At 49.2% G+C, this 21,605-nt stretch overlaps 2 protein-coding genes across 3 annotated transcripts in view; one reads left to right on the top strand and one right to left on the bottom strand.

The window, feature by feature from the left end:
* SND1 (staphylococcal nuclease and tudor domain containing 1) overlaps nt 1-21,605 on the bottom strand; it is a 437,130-nt gene that overhangs the window by 53,765 nt on the left and 361,760 nt on the right. The gene's annotated exons all lie outside the window — the stretch shown is intronic.
* LRRC4 (leucine rich repeat containing 4) lies at nt 6,943-12,017 on the top strand. 2 transcript variants are annotated; one of them, XM_025379160.1, is made up of 3 exons: nt 6,943-7,088; nt 8,095-8,178; nt 8,351-12,017. In XM_025379160.1, the coding sequence occupies exon 3, from the start codon at nt 8,451-8,453 to the stop codon at nt 10,410-10,412; it is 1,962 nt and encodes a 653-aa protein (XP_025234945.1). In that variant the 5' UTR covers nt 6,943-7,088; nt 8,095-8,178; nt 8,351-8,450; the 3' UTR covers nt 10,413-12,017. The 2 variants fall into 2 exon arrangements, with proteins under 2 accessions (XP_025234945.1, XP_025234946.1); XM_025379161.1 differs by lacking the exon at nt 6,943-7,088 and adding an exon at nt 7,479-7,592.

The raw sequence follows: 21,605 nt of genomic DNA, 5'->3' as shown, positions 1-21,605 counted from the left end.
ATCTGATATACTGTCACAAAGATCACTTTGGTTGCTATGGAGAAGAGCCTGAAGAGGGCAAGTGTAAAAATCTATGTCTTGAATAGATTAATTTCTTAGTTTTGAATAAATGTTCTGTGGTTATGTAATATATTAACTCACATAAGAGAAAGCTGGGTGAAGCACATATGGGAACTCAGTACTATTTTTGACCTGTCTGTAAGTCTAAAATTACCTCAAAATTAAAAAAAAAAAAAAACACAACCCCACCCAGTAACTGTTAAAAACAAACAATGAAAAACATCTCATACCTTAAATGAAGACTTGAAAGTTATAAATTAGGTGCAATAACAAGAGCAGATATCTAGAAGAAAATAATTCCTTCAATAACTGACTTTGAACAAGACAGCCTCTTCTATACTGGTTTCCACATAAGAAAATAACAGATGATACCACCATCACTATTTGCTGAGATTAAGATTTCCTTTACTTGCTTCTAGTTCAACAATACCATGAAAAAAGTTATTAATACCACTTTACACGTGAAGAATCGGGGGTTTAAACAACTAACCTATATATACATGGTATGTAAGAGGCAGAACTGGGGTTTAAACTCAGGTCTGTCTGACTCCAGAGGTGCTTTGCACCTACCAGTACGCTACAATGCCCACTAGCATCCACACACACAGACACGCATGTGCTCTTATGTGGCAAATTTTGTATTAGTCCATTTGGGAAAAAATAGTTTTGTTTTCTCCAACCAAAATCTGAATAATTTTAAGAATACACTGTGTGTCTGTGAAGAGGCTAATTGTAAGCATAGGCATGGATTAATGATCACATTTATGTTTGAGATACCTGAGAAGTCTCTCCATCCACAGCTCTTAGTTCCACATCTGTACCTGCTGGCCCTGATCTGGAGGTATCCCTTAATCTCCAATGAACATGAAGCTCAAAATTTCTAAGAATTAGATACAGTGGAGCCAAATTTAGTGGCAATGCAGGAGGTACTTTTGGTGTTACTACTGGTAAATGCTTAAGTGTTCCAGTATCTTTGGGATAAAATCTAGAGATAATGTAAAGAGAAAGTGAGAAAATCATTAAGAATGGAATCACAAAGAAACAGAAAATAAGAGACAGATTTCTCCTGAGTGTGTCTTGTCAGCCTGCCCCCTTCTCTCGGCTCATGTGATGTTTCCTGATTGAGAGACTCTCTCCCTTCCCAGTGGGAAGACCCAACAGCCACACAGCTCCTGTTTGGCTCCCCTACTCTTCACAGGCACAGGTGTGTGGAAGAGTCACCTGTTGGTTATCAGATGCATTGTCCCTTTCCTGTTCCTCTTAAATGGCACATCACAGCATCACAGTGGTTGAGTTTGGGCTCTACACCGAGACTGAAACCTGGCTCTATCACTGTAATGGGCTGAATGAGCCCCCAGAAAAATAGGGGTACCTCCTCATTCCCAGAACCCTGCGACACTTAACCTATTTGAAAATTATGTCTGCAAAGACCCATTTAAATTAAGAATCTTGAGATAAGGAGGTCATCCTGGATTATCCAGGTAGGCCCTAAATCCGATGACAGGTGTCCTTTTAAGTCACCAAGAGGAGAGAGGCAGACAGAAAAGGAGAAGGTAGTGTGACCATGGAGGCCGAGAATGAAGTGATACAGCTATAAATCAAGGAATGCTGACAGCCACCAGAAGCTGGCAGGGGCAAGAGGCAAGGAATGATTCTCCCCTAGGGCCTCTGGAGGGAGTGCAGCCCTGCCAGATTTTGAACTTTCAGCCTCCAGAACTGTGAGAGAATATATTTCTGCTTTAAATCACCAACTATGTGGTGATTTGTTATGGCAGCCTCAAGAAACAAATTTAGTCACTCATCAGTTCTGTGATCCCGAGAACACTTCTTAAATTCATCTGCAAAATGGGGAAATCTGATGGTACTCATCTCACAGAGCTGTTGTGAGGAGTAAATCTGTGTAACTTAACACAGTACCAAGTACCTACCAACACTGCAGTAAATGTTGCTATTAAAACCACTGTTACTGCTATACACAGGCAATTAAAGAGGAAAAGTCACAAGGGCCTGGAACGGGCCAGTGTACCTGCAGAAGTGCATTTTCAAGGCTCCCGGCTGAACCTCTCTTTTCAATTTGAGCATGTAAGTGACTGTGGCTAGAACACATGCAAACTACTCCAAAAGAGGAGGCAGAGTGCTAGCTGGGAGGTTTTCCCCATCACGCGAACCTGACAGCCCACAAAGAAACTGTAAGCCCTGGAAACTCATTCTTAGAGGAGAGGGAAAGGCCTTTCCATTCTATAGCTCTTTACCATTTGTATTACGCAGTGTGTCTTTTCTTAGCCAAGGTTTTAAAAAATTGCTCTTGATGGGACCTGGAGGGAGAATGCTTTTTTATCCTTTACTGTCCACTCCCTTCTGACTTCCTTAAAGAGCTGAGTCCTTGGGAGAAAAGATTCTAAGCACACTCAGAAGAGTGGGTAACTCTAGAACAGCTGTCTTGCCTTGAATCATCAGGCTCCAGGAATAAAATCCATTCCCTTTATGACTGTGGGTAGTAATGGCACAGCCAGCCTCACTATGGGATCACAGGCAAGAAAAATAACCTTCCTTTTGCAATTCTGATTTTACTTATTAAACAGAAAATTCATGGCTAGTTGTCCTTGATGGGTGTTTGCACACGTGGGTGGAACTCAGACAGACAGACACACACACACACACACGTGTTCATTACCTTGGAAAGAAGGCAGTGACTATTTCCATGTAGAGCATTCCTACTTTTTATTATTACTCATTCACCAATTGATACCCTTCCTTCCCTTTGTGGAGGGCAATTTCCATACTACTTTTTTCTTTCTAGTTTCCCAAATTCCTTCTATGTCTTTGCTCTGGTTGTTCCTACCACTGATGGACCTACCCTTAAAAGGGGCCCCAAAGCCTATTTGGTGGCAAAATGATACCCAGCCAAAGACTACTCACTCCTGGAACACCCTATGAGGCATTATGGACATCTAGTGGCTGCTCAGGATAATGCCTCAGGGATGCATATCAGGTTGGGGAGTGGTCTAGCCCTAGGCTTTACTAGGAACCCAATTATCCTGGCTGGGTGGGAGAGTCCTGGGTCCTCTAATGGCCATTTCTCTCATTTTCTATTGGGGACCCAAAGTCACTAGGAAGTGCAGACAGGTGCTATTGAAGACTCCTCTTTATCCCAATCCAGCAAAGTATAGTCGCACCGGCATACAAGCCCACAGAAGACAGGTATTTGGAAATATCTTCAAGGCCCAGGTTTAAAAGCCAATTAGCCATACATTGTCATTTTGACTGACGAACTGAGGTCAGATAGGACAGTATCTGATACTAATTAGTCATGTAGCTTTACGTAAGTCACTGTGCCTCTCTGAGCTTCATCAGTGACATCTGTAAAGTGAGAGATTAAATCCAGATAATCTCCAAGGTCCATTTTAGTTTAACATTCTGTGATCTGTGTGTCTTTTTAGTAGCTGGGAAAACACAGTCCGATTTGCTCTGCTTGGCAAGGCAAGGCACTGTGCATCTCTGGATTAAATGAAGAAAGCATTCTCACTTAACTTTGTGGCCCATTTCCAAGACTTGGCTACAATCCCAAAGGATCAACCTTCTTCACAGAACTACATATCTGAGATGGGGCAGGAAACATGGACTAAGAGAATGGTAAGAAACTTTCTAATCCATTTCCTTGATTTTATAAATGGAAAAACTGATGTTTAGAGCTATTTTAAGATTTGTCACATGTCTAATCAGTGGCAGAAAGGGGACTAGAACTCAGGTATCCCAATCTTAGCACAGGGCTCATTCTACAATACCAGGCTACTGACAAAGGCCTTGCCCAATCACTGCTGGCTTTTTTAGCTCTCTCTGGGAGACTCCCTGTGTGAAACTGCGAGTGAAAACAATCTGAATCCAGTGTCTCTTTCTCTTAGGGTTTAAGTAGGCTTCTTCCCTTCTTATTCCTTGGTGGCACCATTCCAAATCCAAGCAGCAGTCCAAGCCAGGGCTGTGAGGAGCAAGAAGCCATGGCTAGATGGTACTTGGGTTACCAAAATGAGAGGCTGCAGTCCCACTTTCAGCTCAGAAGGGCTGTGTGCAACGATGGCCCCACAGCCTCCTCTGTAGTCCAGTTAGTAGGTTCAGTGGTGCTTTCCTGGCCCAGTTGGCTTACAGGGGCAAAGCAGCCTGGTGTAGAGCTCGACAGATCTTGGGCATAGTCACCTTCATGGATGGCAGTCACAAATATTTACTGTGAGACAACCTCATTACTAAGTACTGGCCTGACCCAAATAGGCCCCCACTTTCATCTACCTTTACAGTGCGGGGCAGCAGCTTTCATCTGTGGAGCCTGGAGCTGAACAGACAGGGTTTGAGTTTGCCTAGAGTAGTAGGGGACCAGCCCAGGCACAGCCCCTGTTGCCTGAGGAAGGAGGGATAGTCACACTTAATCGCTGCCATCCAGACCCTGGCCAAGGGTCTCCTAAGGCAACAGACGACTCTACTAGGTTGGTGCCAGCTATAAAGGAGCAGAACCTTTCACCAGAAAGTCTGAGTGTCCTCCACAGTCCTGTCAGGCTAGGTTCACATTTGAGTCTACTAGATGGTAATGTCCTGCTTGAGACTAAAGATATGCAGATGGGGTTTCAGTCAAGACATAAAAAGGGCTGCTAAGGAGCCCAGATGGAACTAAACCCTAGCATCAGGGTTTGACTTACCTCCACGTCTCCCTTATTCTTCTTCTTGATGAGAGTTCATTTTCTCAGCCCATCTCCTACCCTTCATCTTACTTCTCTGACACATCCTTAACTGAACTTTCCTACAGTCTCCCTCCTCCCCCCTCCACTTGCCTCCACCATTTACTCTATGCAGAGTAGACACAGTGGGCATTCTTCTTAGTGATAAAAACATCGGATTCAGGGTTTGAAGGCTGGATGGAAAGGTTGGCTCTGTCATTTTCTAGTGTATGACCTTGGGCAAGTTATTTGCCTGCCTGAGCTAAGTGCCCTCATCTATGAAATGGAGACAAGTGCGGCAATTACTTTCACTGGGTAAATGAAGAGTAAACAAGAACAGATATAAGTTCTTGGTATGGTGGATGGCACATAGTAGATAAGCATGCCAGTAAATGACTATTGAAGTGGATGAATGAAACCTGAGTTCTCATCCCACTGGGAGAATACTTTGGGGAATCACTTCCACACCCAAGTTTTTGACATCTGAGACATGCTGAGGCTCAAATCCACTATCACTTACTAGTGACACGAGGCAACATGTTTGACCCATATAAAATGAATAATAGGGTTGCTGGGAATATTAACAGTGGAATACAGACAGAGTAAGGGTTCAATAAATAGAAACTATCAAGGTTATATTTGACAGCAAACGATAACAGAAAGGTCTTGGTAAAGAATGGGGACTCCAACTTGCTTACAAAGGAACCGTTTCCAGGACTTCAAGTATTCCATGGCGTATTTAAGGAGGTTCAGGTTACTGGGCAGAAGACAGTATTAAGAAATGGGTGTGGTAGAAACCAGAAAGCTGAGAAATCTAGGATCTCCTCGTTCTGAAGCAACAGCCCACGTGCAGGTGATGAGGGTTTATCTAGCGAGCCTGCCAGAAATCACACGGTGAGTGGGGTGGGGGATGAGGAGTATGGAGGCAGCTCTTGAAGGGAAGGGATATTAAACCATGTTATATTCTACTGGACCGGCTTCCCAGGGCTCAGCTACAGATTGCCCCACTCACAATCGGCAGAGAAAGGGGCAGTCTTTTTTCAGGGGGGTGGGAAAAAGCTGGCCTAGTCCTGCTCTCCTACACTAGTCTGTCAAATGCCTCAGGGTCTCCTACCAGAAATAGGAGCAAGAACTCCACCCCCACTCCCAATCGCTACCCCTGGCTGCTACGCAGTTCTTTTCAGAGAGTCCTAGCCAAGGAGGGGCTGGCGAGCTCACAGGGCAGGGGGCTCAGCCGCCCGCCTCCCTTCCCCCAGTTCTCTGGGCACAGCGGCGAGCAAGGGGCGACTCCGGCCAGCGAAGACTGAGAAGCCGCGGCTGCAGCTCCATGAATGAATGAATGGGCTGTGTCGTGGGCTCCGGGAGTTCACCTCAATCCTTCCTGCCGGCCTCTGTGCTGTCCCAGGTTGTCATTCCCCAGCTCGTCGCACTTGGTCATTCCTGCCACTGTTTCCCGCCCCCGTAACCCTCATTAAGGGAACTCTCATTTAAAGCCCCAGTGAGAACCCACGAGGGGTGAGGCAGAGCGAAGGAGGGGCCGGCGGCAGTGCAGCAGCGAAGCCCGGGCTCTCGGTCCGGGGCGCCTCGTGGCCCCCACCGCCCTCCCCCGAGTCCCCACCACGCAGTTTCGAACTCCGAGAGCGAGTCCGCGGCGCGGCGAGGCGCCCCGTCAGCAGTCGGCGGGGGTGAAGATGACGCGGGCCGGGCGGGAGGCAGGCCAACTGCAGCGGCCCCGCCGCGGGCCGCCGGGCCCCTGAGCCCCGCTCTCCACAGCCAGGGGACGCTGGGTGCGGGCCAGAGGGCGGGGGCCGGTGAAGGCTCTCCCGCCGCAGCCCCGCGCCGCTTCAGCCTATCAGCGGCCACCCAACGGCTCCCTCCGACCGGCCCAAAATAGCTGCGAACGCCTGCGACTTGCGCGCGGCCCCTCACTTGACGCTCACTCCAGCTCGCTCGCCCGCTCGCCCTGGCCCCGCTCCGCTCGTCTGGAGGGGGCGGGGAGGAAGCGGCCCGGGGAGGGGGGAGGGGGGAGGGGGAGAGAGGAAGAGAGGAGGAAGGAAGGAGGAAGGAGGAAGACGGGCGGCCGGAGGCGCGGGGCTGCGCGGCGCCGGCCGGCGCGGCGCTGGAAGGCGCCGGCGTTAACCCCGCGAGGCAGCCGGCGGAGGGGGAGCAGCGCTAATACATAAGAGCACTGCATCACGCTAATCTTCTCCCAGAACAGTATGCGTCAGCAGTACATTCACGTTCTGACTGAAGGACAAAAGGATGAGAGAGCAGTCTGCGTGGCTGCCGCCTGCAACACTGCGAGCCCGGCGCGAGGAGGAGACGGTGGGCGCCGCGCACAGGAGCCCCGCTGTTGCCGCCGTCGCCGCTAGCCAGCGGGGACTATGTTCCCGGGCTCTGGAGCGTTTCCCGCAGCCGCGACCCCCGCTGCTCACGCCGCTGCAGCAGTCCGCTGGCGGCGCGGCCACTGAGGGCGCCGGGAGCCAAAGCCGCGAACTCGCTCCGTCCGCACAAATCCGGAGCCGGCGGCGCGCCGGGGGCCGGGCAGCGGCGGGCGGCGACGGGCGGTTGCGCGCCGCCGGGGGCTGCGGCCGCCGCCGCCGGACCCGCGCCCGCCCCCGGACTCTCTGAAGGGGCCTGTGGTGCAGGCGCGACCGCGGGCGCCTCGCGCTCCTCCGGCCGGCGGACCGGGTCCGGGCGCAGCCGCCACGCCGCTGGCCCTCGGGCGCCTGACGGATCGCCGCCCCGCGCGCCGGCAGCCGGCGGACTGGAGAACTGAGCCCGGTTTTTGTCTCTTCCACCCTCCGAGAAGAGGCGAGGAGAAAGGGGGTGTGTGTCTGGGGAGGGCGAAGGCGCCGCGAACACCTCTTAACTCTCGCCGCCCTGCGAGCTCACGACCGCAATCAGCTGCCGCCGGCCCGGAGCGGCCGACGCGGGGAGAGGGAGCGCAGCATCGAGCGAGCGCGGCCTGGGCGGCTTCGGGGCGCCCCCGCACCCCCTCCGGCGGCGGCCCGGGGAGCGGGCCGGGGCCGCCGGAGCGCACTTTGGCGATGAAGCGCCTTCTCCCGCGGCTGGAGCGAGCCCGTGCCAGGGTCCAAGGACAAAGCCGGGAAGCGCTGGTGGCGCCGCTCCTCGGGCGGAGGGGGGGGCATGCACCTGCATAGCCCGCCGGGCCTTCGCTCTCCCAGGCGCGCCTCAACTCCGCGGCTTCGCCGGCTCAGGCTCCGGATTTACTAGAAGCCATTTTGTCTCCCCCACCCCTTCCCTCCCCTCCCCTCCCCTCTGCCCTCCCCGCCCCCACCACTTCCCCCTTTTGTTAATTAAAACTAAGAAGTCGGAATGGGAACGAGGTGCCCAGCTCCCGTGGAGAAAGCTTAAGGACACCACGCCAGTGTTTTCCTGCCTTCCTTCCGAGGTAGGTGACGGCGAACTGGGTGGGGACGGTTGCAGTGTGGGAGAGTCGTAGCTTTCGGAGGGCTTGCCTTGAGGGTGGGTTGGGAGACGAGGGGCCGCTCGAGTTTAGCAGGATTTTTTTCGGCCGATCCGCTCCGTCTCTCTAATCGCCCCCTCCCCACCTCCTTCTCCAGATGGAAAGAGGAGCTCCTAGCTCACTTAAGCCGGGGTAGGGCTGGTTCTCCTTTCCGAGCCAAAATCCCAGGCGATGGTGAATTATGAACGTGCCACACCATGAAGCTCTTGTGGCAGGTAACTGTGCACCACCACACCTGGAATGCCATCCTGCTCCCGGTCGTCTACCTCACGGCGCAAGTGTGGATTCTGTGTGCAGCCATCGCTGCTGCCGCCTCAGCCGGGCCCCAGAACTGCCCCTCTGTCTGCTCGTGCAGTAACCAGTTCAGCAAGGTGGTGTGCACCCGCCGGGGCCTCTCCGAGGTCCCGCAGGGTATTCCCTCCAACACCCGGTACCTCAACCTCATGGAGAACAACATCCAGATGATCCAGGCCGACACCTTCCGCCACCTCCACCACCTGGAGGTCCTGCAGTTGGGCAGGAACTCCATCCGGCAGATTGAGGTGGGGGCCTTCAATGGCCTGGCCAGCCTCAACACCCTGGAGCTGTTCGACAACTGGCTGACAGTCATCCCTAGCGGGGCCTTTGAATACCTGTCCAAGCTGCGGGAGCTCTGGCTTCGCAACAACCCCATCGAAAGCATCCCCTCTTATGCCTTCAACCGGGTGCCCTCCCTCATGCGCCTGGACTTGGGGGAGCTCAAGAAGCTGGAGTATATCTCTGAGGGAGCTTTTGAGGGGCTGTTCAACCTCAAATACCTGAACTTGGGCATGTGCAACATTAAAGACATGCCCAATCTCACCCCCCTGGTGGGGCTGGAGGAGCTGGAGATGTCAGGGAACCACTTCCCTGAGATCAGGCCTGGCTCCTTCCATGGCCTGAGCTCCCTCAAGAAGCTCTGGGTCATGAACTCACAGGTCAGCCTGATTGAGCGGAATGCTTTTGACGGGCTGGCTTCACTTGTGGAACTCAACTTGGCCCACAATAACCTCTCTTCTTTGCCCCATGACCTCTTTACCCCGCTGAGGTACCTGGTGGAGTTGCACCTACACCACAATCCTTGGAACTGTGATTGTGACATTCTGTGGCTAGCCTGGTGGCTTCGAGAGTATATACCCACCAATTCCACCTGCTGTGGCCGCTGTCATGCTCCCATGCACATGCGAGGCCGCTACCTCGTGGAGGTGGACCAGGCCTCTTTCCAGTGCTCTGCCCCCTTCATCATGGATGCGCCTCGAGACCTCAATATTTCTGAGGGTCGGATGGCAGAACTTAAGTGTCGGACTCCCCCTATGTCCTCCGTGAAGTGGTTGCTGCCCAATGGGACAGTGCTCAGCCACGCCTCCCGCCACCCACGGATCTCTGTCCTCAACGACGGCACCTTGAACTTTTCCCACGTGCTGCTTTCAGACACTGGGGTATACACATGCATGGTGACCAATGTGGCAGGCAACTCCAACGCCTCGGCCTACCTAAATGTGAGCACGGCCGAGCTCAACACCTCCAACTACAGCTTCTTCACCACAGTAACAGTGGAGACCACGGAGATCTCGCCTGAGGACACAACGCTAAAGTACAAGCCTGTTCCTACCACGTCCACTGGTTACCAGCCGGCATATACCACCTCTACCACGGTGCTCATTCAGACCACCCGTGTGCCCAAGCAGGTGGCAGTACCCGCGACAGACACCACTGACAAGATGCAGACCAGTCTGGATGAAGTCATGAAGACCACCAAGATCATAATTGGCTGCTTTGTGGCAGTGACTCTGCTAGCTGCCGCCATGTTGATTGTCTTCTATAAACTTCGTAAGCGGCACCAGCAGCGGAGTACAGTCACAGCCGCCCGGACTGTTGAGATTATCCAGGTGGACGAAGACATCCCAGCAGCAACATCCGCAGCAGCAACAGCAGCTCCGTCCGGTGTATCAGGTGAGGGGGCAGTAGTGCTGCCCACAATTCATGACCATATTAACTACAACACCTACAAACCAGCACATGGGGCCCACTGGACAGAAAACAGCCTGGGGAACTCTCTGCACCCCACAGTCACCACTATCTCTGAACCTTATATAATTCAGACCCATACCAAGGACAAGGTACAGGAAACTCAAATATGACTCCCCTCCCCCAAAAAACTTATAAAATGCAATAGAATGCACACAAAGACAGCAACTTTTGTACAGAGTGGGGAGAGACTTTTTCTTGTATATGCTTATATATTAAATCTATGGGCTGGTTAAAACAGATTATATTAAAATTTAAAAACAAAAAGTCAAAACAAAAATATTTTCTAACTTGTAAGTTCTATTTAAAGGGGGTGGGGGGGAATCTTGGGAATGTTGTGGGGTACAAGCCACAAGTTAAATTGCTATGCTGCCAGAAGGGATTTCTGGTATAAGGTTGAAATTGCTGAGATAAAATAAACTAAAACAACAAACATCCCTAAAGAGGTAGGATGTGGGCTGCTGAGGGGGCAAGAGGGATAGACTGAACTTGTCATTTTTTAGAAGATGCTTCATAGGACACAGGAATACCAATTTCTACAGACATCTTTCTTAAGCCGAGAGCTGTCTTTGCAGAATTATCTTATTTAAAAAATACAAAAAAAAGCACCATGAATTTGTACTGTGCCAAAATGTTAGTGGCAATAATATTTTTCTTCAGAGGCTAAGGGGAAGATAGATCTATACATGTATTTTAAGCAGGAAAACCACCAAAATTCAAATGAACCCTTAAAGGGGCTGAGTCTTTGTCCATGTGCACAAGTCTTGGGGGTCTGTGCACTGGGACACACGTGTGCCTTGCCTGACAGAATGCTTAGGAAGGAGCAGAGAAGGATGGGAGCTGGCGTAGCTCTCAGCCTAATGCTTTCACATTGCACCAGATTCCTGCAGTTGGGCTTAACCCACTCTGCAAGGCATGTGTCTATTCAGGGTTTCCCAGGAGGAGGAGGCCCTTGAAGGGGTGCGGCAGCAGGGGGGTGGGAAGGGAGGGTAAAGCAGAGAGAATGTATTCACAGGAGGCCATAAATTAGCATTGTGCCATGTCCACCTGTTGTTCCTGGAATCTGACAAATGATTGTAGACAATGATGGCATTTTATGATTTTTAAAAAAGATTTTGTTTGTTTTAAGGTGGAGAGGGAAGAGAAGCCTGAAGTGGGGAGCTTGGGAGTGGAAGCTTTTCTCATGCTTGTGATTTGGTGACTTTTCTAAATGCTGATTCATTAGGGACTATTACAGTGGATGTCAACCGGTTGTGGTGATGGGGTGGGGGCAGAACATGAGTAGCAAAGAAAAAGGAGAGACGAAAAGGGTACAGGCTCATGTAAAGTAATGAAGCCTTTCCCAACCAGGATGGTTCACAAAAAAGCCTGAGAGCCACAGTTACAAGTGACATGCATGCACACATGGAGTTCCACATGGGGTCCTGTTGAATGGAGCACACTGAGGGGAAGCTTCCCTCTCCCAGGCCACCTCAGGAGAAGGTGAAAGAGAAAGGGTGGGCGTGGGTGGGGAAGGCAGAGATCTCTGTTATTCTGGTCCATTTAATGATGTAACTTCTTTCAGTTATTACTTTAGCTTTAAAAGGAAATAAGGGGTTCAGATTTGAAAGGGGGTGGTATGGGTGGGGGTGGGGTGGGGAATTGCCAACAAAAGAACACTGATTGTAATGTGAGAAAAGTGTATTTTTGTATTTTAATAAATATTGTTGAATTTTTAATTCAATGTCCCCAAAGGGTTAAATTGAATAAGACCCTGAACCTATAGATTCTTATGAGCCAATCATTTCTATTTAATAAAAAAGCGGGGAGGGGAGGGTAGAGGTATGATGGGGGAAAGACAAATGTTAAATTATTTTCAAGTATGGGAAAATGCTAAAGCTGTTAATAACCTTTCCTTAGCTTAAATAAAAGCACCCCGATTCTAGTGCACCTTCCACAAGCTAACTGTGTTAGTCCCTGGCTTTGTTGGGGGTATAACCAAATTCCCTGTGCCCTGGAAAAGCAGGGGAAATGGGTCAGCCTCAGCTCCTGGGACCTGGCCAAAAGTTAAATGCCACCTCAGCAGAAGCTGCTGGTCAGGCAGCACCAGCTCTACCCGAGGACCCTGGGGGACCTGGATTTCAGAGGTCTGTAATAATGTAGTTTGGCTTAAATTTCCGACAGGCAGTGTTGCTTCTGTTCTCTGGGTGCTAAATAATCCAAACATGTCTTCGTGGTACGTGTCTGTCTCCTGATGCTTACCGAGTAATAATGTCCAGAGAGGCTGCATGAATCAGGACCCTGCACTTCTTTAGTGCTAGTATTTATACTAATGCAGAGAATTGGGACTGAGTGGGTGTGAACTCTTTGGAACTGAGGAAGGAAAGAGAGGCAGGCTCCACTTTGCAGCAGTTGGCTAAGGGCCAATTCTTAATCCTCCTGGGTATATACATCATTTCTGGGTATCAGTGTGCCAGCACATATGTATGGGCACACACTTATAAACTGCCACTCACAGTTCTAGGCACCAAAGATCCATTCCTCCTGCCTCTCCTTTACCACCATACCCCCAATAAAAAAGAAAACTGCAGGAGAGCAAAGGGTGGGACTTGGCTAGGACCAGGTGAAAAAGCAAGAAATTACTCCCTTTCCTAGTGCCACAAGACACAACTCAGGCTGTTTAAAACAGCTTCCTGGGTATGCATTCAGAGGAAATTGCGGAGGAAGTTGCTGTTTCAGAAATAGAGGATGAGGAGCCAATTTCCTAACACCCTTCTTTTTTTTTTTTTTTTTTTTTTGACAGCTATTTGAGCAGACAGGGAATTATGCAGTAACTCTGCAATGACTAAGGGTCTGTGGCTAACAGTCTGAGGGGTGAGGTACAGAAATGAGCCTAAAACAATCTTGGGAGAGAGTCCTATGGACAAATGCATTTGTCCCAAGGAAGACTATATTCAGCTCCAATCTGTGGGAGAAGGACTTTTCAAAGGATCCTCAAAGGAATTGGGGGAGACTAAGAATATGGATCCTAGATTTAAGTATCCTCAGAGCTGCCAGGAGAGTTCCTTACCCCAGCAGGCCTGCCCTTTGATCCGTGCAGTTTCAACTTTTACAGCAGTAACCTTCCTTTGCTATCATGGTATATCCTCCTCTGTAGCAGGCACTTGGGACAGCTTTTCAGAGAGGCATCCCGTGCGTACCAAAAATGCAGCCGTGAATGCTGTGACTCATCCTTGGCCTGGCCAAGGTTTGTTACTTAGGAATGGAACACGGGTTGGTAGCTCGTCGGGGGGTAGTTATAGCAACATGTTGGATGTAAAGACTCTTGCTGATGATATGCAGTTAGAGAATTTTCATTATAGAACTGAAAGCCATGAAAAATCATTTAGTCTAATCCTTTCACATTTTACAGTCAAAGAAACTGAGCCCCAGAGAAATTAAAAGACATATCCAAGGTCACACTGCTAGTGGAGGAGGTGGGACTAAAAGCCCAGGTCTCTTGACCCCTAAGTCAATGTGCTTTCTCTCTGCTATTGGCTATCAAGAACATACTTAACTAGCAAAACACAGTTAAAACGGGCCCTTCCTAAGATATGTCTGTGTTCTCTTATGCCTCTTAGAGCTGTTCAATCTCTTTAGAACTGGCTCTCCTGCCCTCTAAGGCCTGACTACAGGGGCTCCACAGGTGCTAAGGGGTTAGATTATCAGGACTGTACATAACAGTTTCCTGATTCTTAGGCCCAATGGCAGACAGAAACTGCAGGATCCCACAGAGGGTGACAGCTAAAGGGGAAGGAGTGAACTAGATAAGACTTGGTGTATTACAGTGAGAAAAGGTGGCTTGGCCTCCTTCCAGCCTTGGAAACTCTGCAGTGTAGAGGAGGTCTTAAAACACCTACTGGACCACAGAGGTTCCCCCATAATGGAGCGGTTTTTGCTTACCTGGCTCAACAATGAGAATAGTGGGAGGCTCTTTCACTCCTTTTCTCCACCGTATCTACCCCAGCTCTAGCTCTTTAAGTGCCATGCTGTAGCTGCCACTTCTATAACGTGCTCCAGGGCTTTTTAACACCCTTCAGCTGGATCCTATTATCAATGGAGGTAAAGGTAGATAGGCTAGTTTCTAAGGCCTAGAGACATTAGCTTTATCATGGCTATTTAACATGTATTGAGGCCAGCAACTTGCTGGGTGCTGGGTGAAACCACCAGCAGTGAGTCCCTGGCAAGACAATTCCTATTGTTGTCTGGGAAGAGGGTCAGAGTCCATGGTCTCTGGCTTCCTTCTGTAGTAATGGTTAGAGACTGGGAGAGGGCTAAGTGGGCCTTACCCCAAGCTTCTACCTCAGGGGGCCAGGGCCTATAATTAAGGGCTCCATCATTTCACTGCAACAAAGCAGCAGGGGCTTAAAATTAGAAAAAAGAGAGAGAGGAACATTTATATCCAAACATATGTCTGATTTTATCTCCTCTGCTGGCACTCAGCACTCCATGCCATCGGCTAATGCAGGCACTGTTCACGCCATTTCTGAATCCTGCCTCAGCTAAACTGCAAGGCAGCTTTTGGCTCAAAGCAACTCTCTTGGTCTCACTCCTTTTAGGAAGCACCCCTCTCCCATGCAAGAGGAAGAATGGTTTGGACAGGATAATGTTGTTTTCATCTTTGCTTTAAATTAAAATGAAGTAAATTACTTCTTGGAGCAGTGATAAGGGCTTCAGGAACTAGATCAATGTAATACACACACACACACACACACACACAAAATATAGCATAGTGCTTGCAAGCACAGACTCTGTAGCCAGTCTTCCTGTGTTGAATCCTAGTTCCATCACTTACTAGCTGTGTGACTTTGGGAAAAGACTCAATTTCTTCACCTAAAAAATACCGACAATATTACTATCTACCTCACTACTTCACAGATTGTGAGAACTGAAATTTTACATATATATAATTATATATGTATATGTGTGATACAGATCTCACTTAGTGCTCCACAGCATATAGCAAAATGCTAGATAATAGTTGACAGTATGCCCAAACATACAGATCAACAGAGAAGCCCCATCACCACTCCTATTCTTGAACACTGTGTATGTCCAGAGACATGCCTATTGTGCCACTCCAGAGAAGAAGAAGGATGATCTAGAAGTCAGAGACAATAGTATCTATAAGCCCAGTCACTGTGAGAAACGTGGTTATACTTATCTTCCCAGGAAAACCTTGCCTTGTACTCTGGTCCCTACACCAGCACTATAGCTGTCCCAAGGCACTGATTTAGTTAGTCCAGGAATAGATTACCTTTCCTTGTGGTGAGCCAGAAGAAAGTGAAGGTGCTGACAGTGGTGCACAAGCTGAGGGCTGGGACCTTGGGAAGCCTAGGTCCTTTACCAAGAAGGTAAACTTCCTAACGTCTTCTCCCCTACCCATGTTTCTCTGGCACAGAGCAATCAAAGCCTTATTACTCACGTCAGTGATGAAATCCTCCCTGACCATGAAGTGTTACCAGGACTGGGAGTGGGGAGGGGGGAGGCACTAGGAGGAAGAAGGTAGCACCGAGAGGGCCAATGGAGCTTCCGAGCAGTATTGCAGAGCTAGGAGAAAAGAAAGGCAGTAAAAAGCACCATAATTGGAGCAAATGAGAGAAGAATGGAGTTCTATGGCAGATACACAGGCTAAGGGGCTGCAATGCAGTCAAGGAGGAAAGCCAGGGAGATTCCTCTGCCTTAGCAAGCAAGAGGCTGGCTGGACCCTGGATGGGGAAGGACTGTTAGTGTGAAATTCATGGCATGGAACAGAGAAGAAGAAAAGCAGGGAGATCAACTTTCCAAGAGGAGAAGAAAGAATGCATTTTGATTTCCTAATGAGAGGCTAGAATTAGATTTTAGGATGATCACAGGTTTTATCCTCTGGTACATGCCAGCTTTGCTGTCAGTACTTGGGCCAAACCACCTACCCACAATAGTCCTGTTCCCTATCCTGGAGGCTGTCCACTGCTTGGGGAAGCAACCCAGCCTTCAGGGATGTAATTTAATCCTGACCCTGACAGGCTCACTTAGGGATCTGCTCTGAACCACTTCCTCATTTCTATTAAGGCACAGTCATGGGGAGGGGGGTGGAGTGTGCTGGGGAGAAGAGAGGGAGCAACTGGGTATTTGTCCACAAAAAGAGTATTATTCCAGAGGGACAGTGTTACATAAATTGTGTTTTCCAATAAAAATAATGATGTCTATGAGTTCAGTGCACATGGACCCTTGCAGTGAGTCAGAGATTTGGCCTAGGCCTGTGGGGGATATCCCTGGGAGAAACTGTCTTGTCAAAGGAAGTTAGCATTTGAGACGATGGCGTGATCTTCGCTCACTTATCCCATCAAGAAGAGTTTTGAAACTATAGCCGGGAAGCACTGATACGAGAAGCTATTCTCAAGCTAGGTGTGGGAGCTAGACGGACTAAGATAGTACTTAGCCTTTCAGGTTCATTCATTCTGTACAATCAGGAACGTTAGTAGAGCAATTACTACAGTTTAAATCAATTATAGGATGCCAAAGAAACAGTATTTGATCTACTTGTTTCTTTCATGCCCTCCTACCTTTTTTTTTTTTTTTTTTTGACACAGAGTCTCGCTCTGTTGCCTAGACTGGAGTGCAATGGTGTGATCTCGGCTGACTGCAACCTCCGCCTCCCGAGTTCAAGCGATTCTCCTCCCTCAGCTTTCTGAGTAGCTGGGATTACAGGCGCACACCACCACGCCTGGCTAATTTTTGTATTTTTAGTAGAGACAGGGTTTCACCATGCTGGCCAGGCTGGTCTCAAACTCCCAACCTCAGGCGATCTGCCTGCCTCGGGCTCCCAAAGTGCTGGGATTACAGCCATTAGTCACCGTGCCCAGCCCCCACCTACCTTCTTATAGCCCCACTAATAAAAAAAAAACCCTTCAATTAATTATTGTATCACATTTCCTGTCCCATAATCCCCATTTGAGTACACTCATCTGCCATGACAGGACCTAGGAAATCATGCATGAGGCCCTCCATTTTGAAGAATGATGGCTCTTTCTTCCTAACATTTCTCATGATATTTCCTCTTCAAGGCAACTCCTTAATTTGTAGTCTCTTTTACAGTTCCTTTAAGGTCTCAACCCTCATTTCCCTGTCTCTAACTTGGTGCTGATTTAGTCACTAGATAAGTCACTCTACCTGCTCAATGAGTCAGCAAGGATGACTGAGAAGAGCTTTCACACACTAACTGTTCCCTGTACAAAGTTTGGTTTCCTTGCCTCGGGCTACTTCTTCCCAGTCTTCAAGGCCCTGGCTTCCTCCCTTTACCTGCCCACTCATCCAGGTTCATTAAGACCATTCAGACAGCTTCTCCCATGGCAGGTGAACTGAATGAGTTATAGGCAGCTGTCCACAAAGGCAGTTCTAGCCAGGAGCCAAGTGCCAGTTCCCTGGATCATGCAGCTGTGTTTGGAGGAATGCTGAGTGCATCCCTCACAATAGGCCCAGAAATGGAGCTGAGGCCTCAGATACTAACAGCCTGTTTCTGCAGCCTGCCAGCCACAGTGGTTATAAGTTATAATCTATTGCCATTGCAAGAAGACTTAATTTCTGGACTTAAAGGAAGTCAGATAATACTTTATCCTATTAGTGTCTGCCTGTGTGAATTGACAATGGCATCCTTCTGACACGACTGCATATTCTTCCATTTTATCTCTTTAAGGAAGGGCAGGGGGAAGTCTGGATGGAGTAGGAAAAGAGGGAGGAAAAAAAATAACCTAAGGAAGAGGCTGCTGAAGGAACCAGGGAAAGGGAAGAGTATTTTTTTCTATTAGAAACGAGGAGAGGGGATGCAGAGGGACAGGATAAGACTGTGCTGTTTCAAAGCATGTTTGCATTTCATTTTGTTTCTCTCATGAGGGGGAGAGACGGCAAGCACTGGAGGTGCTGTGTGCAAATGTGTCAGAAAAAAGGCTCTGAAGCCACAGAGCAGGATGAACACAAGAAGAATAAGGCATAGGCCCATTCTGTGTGCTCGCTGTTCCATCCATTGTGCCTGTTGGAGGTTTTCCCTTTCCTTAATCCTTCCCCCTTCATGTGTAAGTCCACATCCACTCCGACTAGTGGTGTCATGTCAGCCGAGGGTGCCTTCTCATTCTGGGTGTGTTATCAAGGCTGGCTGACCTGGGGATGGCAATGGACACTGAGACAGAACACAGGTTCATGGTTCCTAACTTCCGGGATGTGGAGAGAGCAATGAGAACTTCCAAGTTAATTCAGAAAATCTAGTTGAACCCTCACATTTTATTTATGAGGAAAATGAAGCCCAGGAAGATGTGCCTTGCCCAGGTGTCACAAAGCTGGTGATGCAGAGACCCTACCTGTGGTCTCTGGGTTCGCGATCTAGCACAATTGCTGAGCACCTGCAGGGCCACCATGACTTACAACTCCAGGGGGCGCCATTTACAGAAATGGCAAAGTGATTAGTGCCCCCTGGAGTTTGCATTTTGGTGCAATCCTTTATAGTTCCCTTTTGGGATGGGGGAAGGCCTTTCCCACCAGTACTGTATCTGTGCTTAATGCTCTGAGACAGATGGTGCCCACTCACAATTTCACTCAAACAGGAAGAGCTGAGAAATCAGGCAACTTTCCTTTCTCTTCAGGGCATGTGTGTTCTGATGGCAGCCCCACAGCTAATAAACCAAAAGGGGCATGTGTTGCTTCCATGGCCTTCCCCTTCTCTCTACAAGAGTGCAGGGTAGTAAGGTAACATCTATCCCAACATGCCAGGAGGGCTTGCAGAAAGCTAAATCATGTTAGAGGTCTATTCAAGGTCATGCAGACCCTTGGAGAAGCAGAGAAGCCCGGAGTCCTGCTCTTCCTCCCTGGCCTTCCTAGTGTTGTGTAAGCAAAGGGACCCTCAGAGGGAAAGCTCTGGCAGCCCAGGTTGACTCAGGGGCCTACCCTGAAACTGGGGTCCAGGAAGCTAGGAAATTGTCTCCTCTTCCTTCCATCTCAACAGATCCTCTCTTGGGAACAGAGTGGCCCTGGCTATAATTTTATCACATACATTTAATTAGAATTTGTGTCCTTCATGATGGCTTCAAGTGAAGTCCCAATAGAAACATTCTAAAAGAACAGTGCTTTCAGGCAAGGATTTCTTCTAACCAAGTTAATTTAGCAGAAATTTGCCATCTTGCATTGGGTGGAGTTACCTCTCTTTTCAACTTCAAAGCTGGGAAGCAATGGGAGGTGAGGAATGCAGAGAAAATAAAGAGGAGGGCGGGGGCTTCAGGCAAATGAGTTTCCATCTATTAAGGAGCGGTAATTTCTGCTAGCTCCCCTAGAGACCGGTCCCCTCCAATAATGGCCTGACTCTAATGATTCCCACTCCTAAGCAACAGCCTGTGTTATGCTGGTGTTGAGACGAACTGTGCCAGAGAAATTCCCTTTCTCTCAGAGGTGCTGCTATCATTACACAAGAGACATTAGCTAGCCAGGAGGATGTGCTATTGATGGGGAGAGAGAAAGATAACCAAAGAGAATGCTCTTCCCTAGCAGGCTTGGTACAGCTGACTTAGGACAGAAAAGGCGGACCTAGAGGTTACAGGTTAGCAGTAAGAAAGGACTACCCATCACGGGCAGATTCTCTGGACCAGGGGCTGACCACAGGAGAAGTGGCCTCCTGATGAGTTGATGAACTCAGTTCAAGGAGGAACTAGCTGGCTGGGAGGGAGGGACAGGTCTTTGGAGTTTGGAGTGTGGGTTAAGCTCAGGCATAATGGACAAAACTAATGGGCATTTGAGATGTGAAATGTGGTAATAAGTTCATGGGATGTAAGGATAAGGGATTCAATTTCAGGTCCCTAAATACTGGTCATTTCCAGGACAGAAGTACAGGGATGTGGCCTTAACAGCAATGAAGTTAGGATCATAACTGTTATTAAGGCTTCAGTGTTAGCTGAGGGTAGGGGGTTCTCTTATTGTGCCCTCTCCATTCTAAATACACTGAAATCTGTGATGAAAGCTAATATTGTGAGTTACTGCTAAAGTTGTTGCCAGCAGGTCTTGAGTAGGGGGTAGGGAGTCCCTTATTTTGCCCCTGGTGGCTTCCCTGTGATAGAGACGGACTGTTTCCAGAGGCTGCTTTGCCAGATGTGCCAGCAGGCAGCCCGGCCAGAGAGCCTGCAGTGCAGACAGATGCCCTGGGTCGTATTCAGGATGGTGAGACCTTTTATGGTACTGTGGCTCGGCTCTGGGGCAGTGCCAGAGCGACAGGGTCATATTCCTCAGCCAGATTCATTTCCCCCCAAACCTCTTCAAATATGTGGGTCATGGAGGGAGGCAAATTTAATTAAATTACTGTGTTGTGAACTGCCCTTCCTGGGCAAAGGCTAAAAATGGGCTCATGCTGACATGCAAACCCATCTGTGTACACAGCATGTGTTTTCTTTGTGCTGGGCTGCAGCAGCTGGATGGGGTTGGCAATGCCCAGGGTTGGACCCAGTGAGCTGGCCCTTTTGCCACAGCAAGGCAGAGTCAACAGTAATCCAACCTGCACCCCAGACAGCTCTGATGACCTTTTCTTTCTACTTAAAAGATGACTGGGCGGCACTCCCCCTTCCTATATCAATTTGTTTCTCCTCAAGTGCTTCTCTTGCTGACACACAGGACTTTCCCGTAAGGCGGTGCCCTGAGCAGTACCGGGTAAGAAGGAACAAAGCTGCAATGAGGTGTGATTCAGAAGAGTGCATGGGCAGGGTTTGTTTAGCTTGGCAGGAGACAGAGGGGTCTCCCGGGTGATTCTCTAGAGTGCTACTTCAGCAGTTCCCCACTGGCAATGCCAGTGCTGGATAGAAAGCCCTTGTCAGGTGCCAGAGTAAAGCAGAAAAGCTTCCTCTCCCCTGCTCCCTGCACAAATGCCACAGTGCCTATAGGACTTGACCAACAAAGGCAGGCAAGGAAGGTCAGGAGCAACTAGAAGCATTTAACATGTGGAACCCAGCAACCAAGACAAATGCTGGCTGTCCTGAACCTGTCACCCAAGGTCATTTCATTTCCCTCCTGGAAGTTCAGACCTCACTGCTGCAGTTTACAAAATACCACAAGGGTAAAGAGTTTGCCCCCCACTCCGCCCCCGAGTGGTGCTGCTGCTGGAGTTGGAACAGGGCTTCCCTCTGCTGGTGTGAAATGACTTGAGATGGGATCAGGTGTGGCACGGGGAGTAGCAGATGCTGAAGGCCGCAAGGCAGGCTTTTCATTCGGAACTAAGACCAGGGAAGAGTCAGCTGGGCAATCTTTTCCTGACTTGTTCCCCAGAGAGAACAGAGCCATCT

The sequence above is a fragment of the Theropithecus gelada genome, chromosome 3, assembly GCF_003255815.1.
Source record: "Theropithecus gelada isolate Dixy chromosome 3, Tgel_1.0, whole genome shotgun sequence".
Lineage (NCBI taxonomy): Eukaryota > Metazoa > Chordata > Mammalia > Primates > Cercopithecidae > Theropithecus > Theropithecus gelada.
Note: the sequence above shows the minus strand (reverse complement) of the source record. Positions and strands in the feature narration are given on the sequence as shown.

What these genes read in the sequence shown, in the direction of transcription:
- LRRC4 (XM_025379160.1), top strand. Translation starts at nt 8,451, where the DNA reads ATGAAGCTCTTGTGGCAGGTAACTGTGCACCACCACACCTGGAATGCC.